Source organism: Oxyura jamaicensis, chromosome 4 (assembly GCF_011077185.1).
Source record: "Oxyura jamaicensis isolate SHBP4307 breed ruddy duck chromosome 4, BPBGC_Ojam_1.0, whole genome shotgun sequence".
Classification (NCBI taxonomy): Eukaryota; Metazoa; Chordata; class Aves; order Anseriformes; family Anatidae; genus Oxyura; species Oxyura jamaicensis.
The window spans coordinates 29,402,498-29,415,083 of NC_048896.1; the positions used below are offsets into that span (position 1 = coordinate 29,402,498).

At 39.2% G+C, this 12,586-nt stretch overlaps 1 protein-coding gene across 14 annotated transcripts in view; it reads right to left on the reverse strand.

The window, feature by feature from the left end:
- Nucleotides 1–12,586, reverse strand: part of MARCHF1 (membrane associated ring-CH-type finger 1) — a 233,147-nt gene that overhangs the window by 37,035 nt on the left and 183,526 nt on the right. For 11 of the 14 annotated variants that reach the window (XM_035325489.1, XM_035325488.1, XM_035325496.1 and 8 more), the window contains 2 exons: nt 2,204–2,283; nt 1,188–1,922 (listed from right to left, as the gene is read on the reverse strand). In XM_035325489.1, the coding sequence (XP_035181380.1) occupies nt 1,188–1,922; nt 2,204–2,283 (815 nt within the window). The remainder of the gene's footprint in view (nt 1–1,187; nt 1,923–2,203; nt 2,284–12,586) is intronic. The other 3 variants (XM_035325502.1, XM_035325501.1, XM_035325500.1) reach the window with 1 other exon arrangement.

Here is a 12,586-nt window from a genome sequence, read left to right on the forward strand (position 1 = left end):
TGAAAAAGCACAATGCCTGCATGTTAGCCTTTATCTTTTTAACACTAGGATCTTTGCAGTGTGTTACTAGGTTGAAGTATACTGTGAAACTGCACGACATGGTATACCCAACTTCCTCATTCTGACTGTTTATGTTTCCATGCAAATTTCTTCCCAGCAAAGAAAAGTGAGAAGTTTTTGGTTACCACATCAAGAAACTAAGTCTGATCCTCCTTTACACTTTGTAGGTGAGAGTCAACGCTGGCACACAAGTTTAAAAAAAAAAAAAATTTACTTGTTTCAGTTCTGTTAAACTTACGGGACAGCACATTTTCATTTATCACCAAATTTAGCAAATCCGCCCCCCCCCCCCCCCCCAGTTTTCTACTCCAAATTCAGTTATTAGTTCAGAAGCAGCCAGCTTGCCTTCATTTCTAGGGAAAAACGCACACCTTTTGATAGCATCCTTCACCACAATGATATCAAACTGTCAGACGCCAATTCTTCTCCAAACGAGAGAGAACTGTAGGAGTTGCTTTTTCTTTCTCAAAGCTTATTTTAACACTTACTCTGCCCAAGCTTCCTTTGTATTGTTCCAATCTTTGTGATAGCTACCGAACAGCCTCTACATGTTCACAGCGTAGCGGTGTTCAGCGGTGCAGTACCATACAACGTATGCCTAATTGGACAGTCTGTTTTGCAGGCACCATCCATCAGATTGCTGCAGTAACGGCAGCTCTAGAGGACACTGAATCAAGACCATAAACTTACTCCGTGTGAGTCAATGAAAAGTGACAAAGAGGGACCAAAGCTAAATTCGAACTGATCACCTCAGAGTGAAAAACTCTGTATCCCATTGTAGGGAGCTAGCTGGCACACTGCCTCATTCTCTGGCTCTGGCTGCAGATTTAAAACACAGCCACACTCTGCTGGAGCACACGCCGTGTCCACCTTCATAACGTAAAACCTAGCAAAGAAAAATATTTGGTTTCCTTGCAGAGTTACCATTTTTAAGTAAGAGAAATATACCTTCAAACTGATACATGCTAACTTCTCTATAGCACAGGTTTTTGTGTTATTTCTTACAGCCTGCCTAGCAGTTTATGACTGAGAAACAGTGACAGAAAGCGGTCAAGAGAAGGGCACTTAGCTCATGGTGGTGAGAAATTCCTTGTAAGAACGTTAAATCTTTCTTAGTGAGGACTAACCTGCATACTTCTAAATCATCAGACCAGTCATCATACAACACTGGAGGCTTGTGAACAGCATCAGTCACAATGGGCCCTGCCCCAACAGGTGCTCCATTATTTGGGACTGCCAGGGCATCACTGCCAGAGCCTGCCTCTGCAAAGGAGTCCTTCATGTCTTTATTGCATCTAAGGTAAGAAGGTGCAGGCTGCTGATCTCTGCAGTAGCTTTTCCCCTTGCTTTTTCCACATTTTCTTGAGGAGATCCTTGCTTCCTGAGATGATGCTGAAGACTGTGATTCCTTAAACCTCGGAACCCTTCTTCTGCGATGATTTAAAGTAGGATTTTCAGGGTCAGATACCTCTTGCTTCTTTTTCCCCATTGTCCCCAGGGTGACAAGTTCAACAGCATTATTGTTTGAGGACCCATCCTGGTTACTGCATGATCCCTTATTCCTTCTCCCTCTCCTGGACATTCTGGCTTTTTCTCTTGCTCTCCTCCTAGCCTGAGCCCACTGACTCTCATCTGAGGATGATGACGAATCAGATGCATTCCAGCTGGATTTTGCAGCCTCAGGATGTAATTTACAGTCTTTCCCCTTTTCTGTATGCTCACCATTGTCTCCAGTCTCTCTTTTCCGCCTAAACCTTCGTTTTACTTGTTTCTTACCAGACTCCCTATTAGAAGGGGTCAGCACCATGACAGGGGTTGCATGTTCAAGTTCATCTTCTGACAAATCATGCAAGGTAGTAGATCTAGACGAAGCGGTAAGCAAAGGAAAGGGATGGAAATGGTAAGGGTATGTGGAAAGAAACAGAGAGAGAGAAACAAAACAAGGATGAAAATGAGAACATGAATTGTAATTGGAAGAATATGAGACTGATAAGCAAAACCAGAAACAAAGGAGATCAAACGAAAACTAAAGCCTATGAAATTATGAACGGTGCTAAGCACAAGCAAGAGCTACATACTATTTAATACGGACAAGAACTAACAAGTATCAGGCAGATTAAAGTATACTTTTCTCACCACATACCTACAAATGTCCTGAGTGGAAGGGCAGACAGACAATCGTGACTGACTCCTGGGAGCTGTTCCTGTTGTAGGGCTGCTTGCCTGTTGAAATAAGTTAGACAGTTTGGAATCTTTGTCCATGAAATACATTGCAGATATTTTACTGCTTTGCCACATGATTACAAAATTAAAGTAACTGTTGCTGCTGTTCATAGCGTATTCTTGAACACATGCAAGATCACAAAATACAGGAAGCCTGACCAAAAGCAAAACCTATTTGTGGAACTAAATATGACTGAAGTGTTTCAGCTCTCGTTTGCTCATGACTACTTTTTGTCACTGTTTGAGGAAGCAGCTTTCAACATTTGAGACTCCGGTTTGGTTTTCATCTACTGTAAATGTCAGATGGGAAAGATGTTTTTATTTTCATGCAATCGAACAACCATGATGATTCCTTTTAAAATGGAATGAAGGGCATTTACATTATGCTGAGTGATGATCAACACAAAGTAAACCTACGAGGAGTGGACTAACAGAACATTGAGAAAATTAAAGTATGTTTTAAAAGGTTTTCAAGGCAATCAGGTCTTCTAGAAGAACAGAAAAATATGAAACTGATGAGACTGAGACGACCAAAGTGCAGGCTGCAACTCTATAGAGCTGATCACATTCTCAAACAGCAGGAGAGAGATAAAACATGTTTAGTATATAGCATTTTGCTCATAAGGTTGTTGCTACAAATTACCAACTCAGTTGCTCAATACTTCCACTGAAAACATATTTAGATGGTGTTAATAGCAAACCATTTCAATCTGCCTCACATTCTTCTGGCAGCGTAACTGTATGGAATCCAAATTTAAATCCCAGGCTTTGTGATTCTTCACTCACGTGGTACGCTATTGTGGGAAAAGGATTTAATATATAGCATTCTTAAGGCCATGATGTTCCTTTAGCTGTTAAGGATATTATCTTTCAGTATGGAACTGTCTCATTGTGAGTGCCACTGCCAAATGGAGACAAAATAGCATAAGCCTAGGAGTATCACAACATCATGGACCGTATACAGGGAAAAAATGACTATTAAGCAATAGTACAAAGCACAAATAACATGAAGATGTAAAGGCTGCCATCCCAAGATTTTGTACTAGTAAATTAAATTCAGTTATATGCAGGGTCCATAACTGCAATTATTGCTATCTCACCTTACACAAACATTTTTGTGGTGTCAATTTGAAAATTAGGTGCACAAGCAAAAATAAGTAAATACAGCAACTATCTTCTGACGCTTTGCTTTTATCCAAGGTACTCAATATCCTTTATATTGCTGTGCATTTTTGCTCTTAATGAACTACTGGGAGAGACTTAAGAACAATGTTTTTGAATTAAAATAATCTAGCTTTAGGAATTCAAGCACCCATTTTACTTCTTTATGTGCTAATGTAACACCAAAAATGTTACTAGTTCCTTCCTACTAGTTACACAAAATGAAACTTAGAGGTATGAAAATGAAGCTAACATGAGAAATTAAGTTGATAAAGCATTTAGACAGAATCCTTATGTTCAAATGGTGTTTCAATGCCTTGGTCCACCAGGCAGCGGAGGAACATTAGAGTGTCTGCAGTCTAATGCTGGAAAAAAGGACAAGTATCAATGAAATAACATTTATATTTCAAATCTTTTTCTACAAAAGCAATGTTTGAGTTACACGTTCTGTGAAGGAATATTAAATGTTCTTACACACATTAGAAACAGATGGCATTTGGATGGCTGGGTATATAATCTTATTCTACCTCAGTCTCTGTGATTAGTTTTAAGTGCTTAGGCATACCTTAAGTCATTTGCACAGCTACTTAATGAAGAAAGATGCAGACATGAGCAGCACAGTCATGTTGTTGGGCTACATGCTGCTACTGTGTGAGAAAATATCCCTCCAGATATACACCAGGTGAAGAACTGCTGAAGAAACCCAGCCCCAGAGTCGAGGATGTACTATCCCTTGTGACTAGTTCCCCTTTTTTCCCCAGCTTGCAGCTGCAGGACTGTACCAGTGCTTCTTTCAAGTTCAGTGCAATATAAGGGGGTCAGGCTTGCTCTTCAACGGTGGATAGGTTATTCCCATACCATAAAGGCAAGATTTACACCACCTAGCCACAAGCCTTATGCTTTGAAGGGGCAAGGAGAATGGCAAAACTGCACTGTAATGGTGCAGTAGTTCTGCACGAGTTCAAGAAACTTCCAGCAGCTATGAAAGCAGGAAGCCAGCTAGGCGAGTCTTAAGAGGGTTGGAATCAAGACAAGAATTAAAACAAATTATTTGAAAAGCTTTTACACTTACTATTTGGGGCTGGAGACAGGTGGAAATCTAATTATTTTAAGATAAAAATTACATTACTAGTTTGATTGCTTAAATCTTACATTTCACTCTCAGCTGCAAAGAGGTCTGGACTGTTTCAGCCCTGCTCGGGCACATTTACTTTCTAGTTCCCCAGCACCGGCATAATGACGTTACGTTCAGTTGCACAGTACTCAGAGCAAGGTTTATTTTCTTCTAAAAACATTTCCATCAAATTCCTGAAAAAGGAATGCTTTCTGCTTGTTTGTCTAATCCCCATTGAAGCAAACCTGACATCTGAGCACGCAAAAAGCTTTTGCACTGATTCAGTCGTCAGAAATGAAGCAAGAAAAATCCAGCATGCCAAGTTATACAGCTAATTCAGGTTCTGATCTCACAGCAAGTTCCATTCGGTAGGTTTCTACAACTTTTAAATACAAATTTTGGTTTTATCTGCTTTAAAATAGCCTTTAATGATAAAATGAGCTGATGGAGTGATTTCTAAAATAGAAAAAAAAAAAAAAAAGTGTTTCTGGTACACATTTTCTGAGGCTTACTTGCAGTAAAAATAGACCCTTTCTGCCTCACAGGCACCGGAGGGCCTTCTTTTATACACAACTCCAGCCTTAAATTAAATAGGAGTGGAAGGCCCTCTTCATGTCTAGCATGTCCCTGCCACCACATGCCAGGCCAACAGAATCACTCTTGGGGAGTTAGCTGGTTTTTAACACCTGTCAGTTCCAACTCAGCTGAAGACCATCCCGGACCCTTACCACAAAATGCCTTTGCACTTCCACCCGAAGTTCTGTCAGCATAACCTGCACCTGCCTGCTCTCTGGTCCCAACACTGCCACCAGGTTTGCCTCATTTCTTTCCCTTAGCCTTCTTCTCTGCAAACTGAAAATCCCAAACTTGTTCTTGATGAACATCCATGCTGTTCAGCCGAGCAGCACAAGGAAGATACCTGAAGGAGCATTTAGTTGGTATCATCAGAGGGCACAGCACGCAGCCTTGAGCAAGTCCTAGGTTAGATCCTAGAACAGATATCCTTGTACCAGCAGAGCACTTTGCTTCATGTGAGCAGCAGAAGGGCCGGGTAACACAAGCACAGCACTACACACTGTTGTTCGACTGGTGCTCCCGTGGACTGCCTGCTATACAGACACATCACTGAACAAGTCCATCACCCCGCTCATAACATAAGCTGTTATTTTCAGTCATCTTTACTGATAGCTATAGTAGCAAAACACAAAATCCTTTGGGTGGCACCGTTTATTTTACAGGCAAATCTGACAAATCCAAACCACGATCATTTGAATAAATTCTGCTCATATCGTATCCACCCAGATAACAAGCTCTAATGGGAATGTATATACAACAGATGTTGGAAACAGTCTCAAGCACACAGGTCCTATTGTTATAATTGCTATCGCATTGCGATGTGCCTATTGAGCACACTGAATTTTTTGAGATACTCTACTTATTGAATACAGGGATCAGGTTGGTGCTGTGGACTCCAGTCCCACTTGGCAGGCAGAATAATGAATTCCTTTAAAAATAGTATCCCTTGAGCGGATGTCTATTTCAGACAGTACAGATATTGTACAGCTCATCAGACTGGGAAAACTGAACTAGCGCTGTACTAATTTTATCATAGCAAACGATATCAGCAGCTTAATTAAATGTGGTAATGCAAAATAAAGTTGTCCGACAATCCATTTATAAGCAAGGCGGCTCATTTCTCTACGACATCAACACCAGGACGGTGCTGGAGGGATAATGCCAACTCCAGCTGATTAGGTTTGGCACTTCAAAAGCGGTGTTAGTAGAGATTCCCCAGTCACCACCTTCTGCTGTCTTGGCCACCTTCTTGCTGTCTTTAGATGAACTCTCTCATCAAGGATATGCAATTCAATTAACAGACATGACAGGGTGCTTACTCACTTATTTTTGTTATGTGCAACAGGAGTCGGTCATATGTTTTCCACACAGAATACTGGTAAATACAGCATTTTCAGGACAAGCAAGATAATCGTTTATCTCACACAAGGGGGCTCTAACATCACACGTCTCCATGTTAAGAGTGCAAAGACAGAAATGGGGAACAGAGTGACATGCAAACGATGAAAGCGGTAAGAATTTCCAGTCCACATGGCCTCTTTTCAGATGTTCAAGGTCCGATAGAATTTCCCAGTTAACAACAGACAACGAAAAGTCCTCACTGACCAACTACTGCTTACACTGCACGTTGGAACTAGAACAGGAACACGGCTCGTGTTCCTTTTAAGGGGAAAGGGCTCTATTTTCACCACACAGGAGAGCTCAGTAACAACATGTTCCACAAATGCAAAACATTCATACCTGAAGAGACATAAGCTTTAAAATAACAAATCAGACGTAATGGACAGCTGACGTAAAACATCCTCGGAGATACCCCCAGAAAGGCAAATTAATCCTCTAATGCCTCTGTTCTGAATAAAGATGGCCAAAGGCATTCCAAAAAGCTCCTCATCCTACAACACTGCTTAAGCAGAAAGTCTGAAAACTGCGGGAAGATAGGGCAGGCAGGGAATATAACTAGTGCTTTTATGCTCACACTAAGTATGCTTTACAGCAGCAATGCATCACAGAATCCTCCAGATCCCACCAGCCAATACAGTTAAAAAGCTCAAACTCTACCCTAATCAAGTAATGGCACACTAAGGAACAGATACCTTAGAAGATTATAGCAGTTTGCACAGCAATAAGCTCAGCAGGAGATCCAGTCTGCATATTTTCATCTGAAAATCCTGCTTCGTAAACAACACAACTTTTTAAGGGAACCATCAGTCTTTATTAACTTTTCTTTGGCTAATTTCTCAGGTCTAGAAAGATCAAAAACACGGATGAAATGACCCAAGCTCAACTCCCGACCTATAGCCAGGTGTATCTTACAACATCTGTCTACAGATGGCATTCCAACTTGAAACTGAAACTTATGGTCCTTTTTTTTTTCCCCCCCCTTTGGTCATTCATGATGGAGTTCCTGCTTTCAGATCTAGACATTATTATTGTCTGACTGATGGCTTTCCAGCAACCATTAAACGAATCAGAAGCTCACTTCTGTTCTGTTTTCTTTCACAGCAAGGTTTGGTTTTGTTTGTTGGTTTTTTTTTGGAAATAATTTCCTGCACAATTCTTCCCCAAGCCTTTTCTTTCTCTCCTGTTTTCCTTTCCCTCTATCTGCCTCTGAAGAGATGGAGTAAAGGGAGAAGTAACACAGAAAGAAGGAGAAGAAATATACTTATGATTCTGCTGAATGAAACTGTTCTGCTCCTTTGAAACTCAGTAGGATCACAGTAAAGAATGGTTTCAAATCTAAATCACTAAAGCATGTTTACTTTCCACTAATGAAAAATCAAAATCACAAGTGGCAAATCTATCCTGCTATTTAAAAAATTAAACTAACAAAGACAATGGCAAATTTGAGTTATAGATTCAATAAGCTTCTAATTTCTTTTCTTTTGTCTTACTGAGCTATGTTAACCTTTCTTTTATAGGTAGAAGTTCTATGCAAAATTCCACTCTTCCACAATTCCACACCCAGAAGCACTGGTAGCTAAGCTTTGAATTACCAGATGGATTATAGTTTGCAAAAGTCTTTGTATTGCAGACCTGCAATATTTTTGATTCATGACTCTCTTCAAATGCTTCAGGATGTATCTTTTTAGGCATTATCACTTAGTTAATAAAAATATTATTTAGTTCCTAGAAAAACATAACGCTATTCATTGATTCACTGACTTAGGCGACAAACCCAGGGGGAGCTGGTCTTTTTCCAGAAGCTGCAGAGCCCTGAAGCCAGCAGCTCCTGACTGTCTGGAAGGAGCTAAACGGAAATGTAGCCTGAGGAAAACCATCTCCTTTGCTACTGAATTTTGCAGTGTTTTAGTTACAAACTAGTCAGTATCAGTATTCATAGTTTAGATTTTCTCTTCTGAAGAGGGGTCTGTATTTCTACTTATCCCTCTATCTGCAGGACTTAAAGCCTCAAAATATTTCTGTATACTCACCAGCACTCAATCATACGACATTCCCGCAGTTCTCGCACAAGTGCACATGTATGCGAGTGCATACACTTGCCCCACTGTTTGCATGGTCTGATGGACTATTAAGAGAGAAAGACTGAATAAATTCCCATCTGTGAGGGTATCATCATTATATTTGAACAACCGACTCCGGTGTCTATTTAATATTTAATTATTCTGTCCCTAAGGAAGAGAGAAACCTGAATGTCCCAGAGTGAAAGAGCTGCACAAAGAATATTGATATGACTAAGCCAAAAGACAGTGAAGCCCCAACAACACATCATTATGAAAAACAGGTGACACCGCGTTTTTGAAGCGCAGAGAACCGCAGACTGAAGCAAAATAATAATTTTGTATCATATTATAAATAATATATAAATAATTATAAATTATAAATAATAAATTATAAAATATAAAAAATTTATAAATAATAATTTTGTATCATTGTATATATCATTTGTATCATTGTATTATATCATTTGTATCATTTTGTATATGTGGAAATAAGTCTGTTTGATTGGATTCTTTTTAGCACAAAGACCTGAAATGTTCTTCCAAGTGCCATATATGTGAAAAATGGTTGTATAAAAATTTCCGGCAGTATGTATGGAGTAGATCTGTTATGGATCATATTTTTTGTTGAAAACTGAACACTAAGTGTTTGTCATCACTTGAATACTGTGTTTACTGGGAACAAATCACCTATATGGTATTATATATCATAGGACAGAGATGAAATCAGTGATAAAATACTGCTGCCTCCTTATCTACAGAAGTGGAAATTATATGTAAGCATTACGCACAAAGTACACTTGTATAAACACATAAAATTAATACATTTCATATAACCAATTTTGTCAGGACGTGCTGGTGAGGCACATTTAGGAACACTCAGTATAAACTGAGTATAAAACCACAGTCTGTATGAAACATTACACCATATTTTTGCGTGTATTCCCTTTCATTAGAACACTAGTTTAAAACACGTCAAGTGTATCCAAGAATAAATTGAAAATACATCTTCTACTGGTCGTCCCCTGAAACTGAGATATATTTAATGCAATTTTATTTACAAGTTCAAATTTCAGGCAGATTTAAGTAATTCTGCAGTTTGTTAAGCTTACTGTAAATGAAGATTAAATTCTATGTACAAGCCACAAAGCATTCTGTAGACAACGAAACCACACATTTCCATCTAAGAGGAAAAAAAAAAAAGCAGCAATAATTTTTATGCCATTGCATCTAGTTCTAGTTTTTGCTTTTCTCTGCTCTATGTTTTGATGAACAAAATACTTTTCACTAACTTGTTTACTTTGTGCTGTTTTTTTTTTACAGTAATAGAATCATAATGAGAGTTAAGAGCTAAGCTAGTCTTCACCTTTGATATTAATGATTCTGTTTATGAGCAAGAAGAATCATTTGGATGACTAAGATACCATTAACACTCAAATTTTAATGCCAGTTTTGTATACATGATATTATTCATTGTAACAGTGCTTTTGAAGGCTGACATTTTACACTTTACAAGAACAGGGACTTGTTTTTTCATGGTTTATTTTTTGAAACTCTAAGATTTCTCTCAGTTCTGATGCGATAGATCATTACATTTATTTTTATATTGACTTCTTAATGTTATTTTAAAATAAAGTTCATTACAGAAAACTAGGAGCTACACTTTGAAAAAAACTGAAAAAAAAAACACCATGGCAATCTGAAGAGAACTGTCATGTATGACAGGTGTGAGATTGGGACCGAATAGGAAGAATAGCACAGATGGATCCACTTTCAGCAGTACAGTCCCCTGTAGCAAAATGCCAGGGGTCACACAATTACTCTTTAGGATTCAATCACACAACAGCTATCCTGGAGATGCTGCAATCCACTCTCACAAACTGACTACCTCAAAACAATCAATAAATTGGCAACAATTTCATCTAAAACTTCAGCGAGCACTGCTTTGACATGCTGGTGTCTTTTGGTTTTCATTTGCATTTACTGAGAGGAGCCAGACGTGACATAGGCAGTCAGTATAGAAATCGTCTAGGGTGGAGATAAACAAGATAAACACAGAGTGGAACCAATTTATTACCTCCTTTACTTTCTCTGTTGGTTTTCATCTTCTAAAATAGACCAACGAATATAATCACAATGAATATTCTGAAATGATCACCTCGCTTCTTCCTGATGTAAATCAACTGAGTTTTATTAGAAAGATCCTTCAGAGACTTGTAAATAAAAAGTATTCCTACACCTGCTCCAGGCTTTTAAGAAGCAATTGAGCCAAAACAAAAATCAGGCAATTTGCTCCAAGTCTGAGGTTTGCTGAAAAATAAGCCCAAAGTTCCCATCAGAGAATTTGAAATCTTACTGCAGAGAAAGCATCTTCCTCTAAGGAGCTCTTGATTCATACTTAACATGCAGAAAGATAATTACAATGTGCTAGAAACATTTCTTCCAAAAAGCATTTTAACACGACCAGGAAGCCTCACAAACACATACAAGCATAACCTCTATGGGCTGTAATTCAAACACAAGAATTTTTCCACTGGTTAACCACAACAGAAAGAAATGAATCCACCAGATTCTTCTCAGATTAAATTTCCTCTTAAATTATTCACATATTTAGGAAGACATAAACAATTTACTGAGAAAAGCTGCAGTGCCAAGAACTAACTGATGGCAAATAGCTAATGAACGAAGTCAATTTTTTCATTTACTTAGAGTTTAAATACACCCGGAGAAAATAATTCTAATTCTGAAATCCAGAACTGTGCTTAAGACTACATCTGGGAGATGGGCGGGAGAGAAAGGCTAAGGGTTAAAAAGACAAAAGGAACACAATAGCAAGGCTGATTCAGAACTCACATTTCCAGTACTTCTATGTTTTTATTAATATAGGCTTTGAAAGCCACAGTCAGGAATCAGGGCTCCACTTTGTCACTATGAAGTAATAGGAACTGCAGGTCAGTCCCAAAGAGGCCCCATCGCTCCCAGTGCTAGCAGGGCAGAAGGCAGCAACACCTGTTTATCCATTTATTGATTCCGCAGGAAAAAATCTACGTTATTACCAGAAGTACAGCACAAATCAGACACCAATACATTTTCCTAATCACCTCTGCTTGGAAAACCAGCTGAAGTAGTCGCTCTTGGAACCCCAGGGCATTTTTAATGACGTATAGGCTGAAGGTAATGAGTGAACGTCCCAGATGGATACCCACTGAAGAGAGCCATAGCTACCTGTCAGTCAGCAGCACGAGGACAGAGGCAGTGTCTGGAAGACGGAGAGTACAGAATGATGTGCGACTACTTTAAAGCCCTGCAATTAACTCAGTGGTTACCACACAGGTGGGATACTTAAGGTCACAGTAATGAGCTGGAACGCACACAGAGATGGATGAGTGAATTAGTTTGGAGAAATGCTCTCTCCCCCTCCTGCCTGCCGAGCAAAATGCTGCTGGCAAGGCGCAGGAGTGCCAAGTGCAGGAGGGGTGAAGCACTATGCTTTCCGGGCACAAGGGACAGTGTGAGCTGCAGCCCTGCCATGCTCAGTGTTCACCTGCTCTTGCTCACAAACAACACGGTGCTTGGTTCAGTACTGAGTCAGGTCAACAGAACGAAAGTGTAGGATTTTGCTCTTCACCTACCGTATTGATAAAATGGTCCAATTCTCTGTTAAAAAAATCTCTCACTCTTAGATCTACGCAATTTCATAGTTGCCAAGAAAATAATCTGTAAATGGCCTAATTTTATGCTAGTACATGTACAGAAACATATTGGCCAGCTATTATTTTATTTACTTAATAACATGTATCACAGTGGACATTACAAACAATGTTCAAATCATACCTAAACACATTAGGTTTTGTCTTCACATTTGGCCAGATTACTACTGAAATTCTTATCAGAAATGTACTTGCAAGGTAAGAAAAGTCTTCCCAACATCCTACATTTTGGCACTCTCAGTGGACAGCAGAAGTGAACTGTAAGACTCAAGTATGGATTTCTT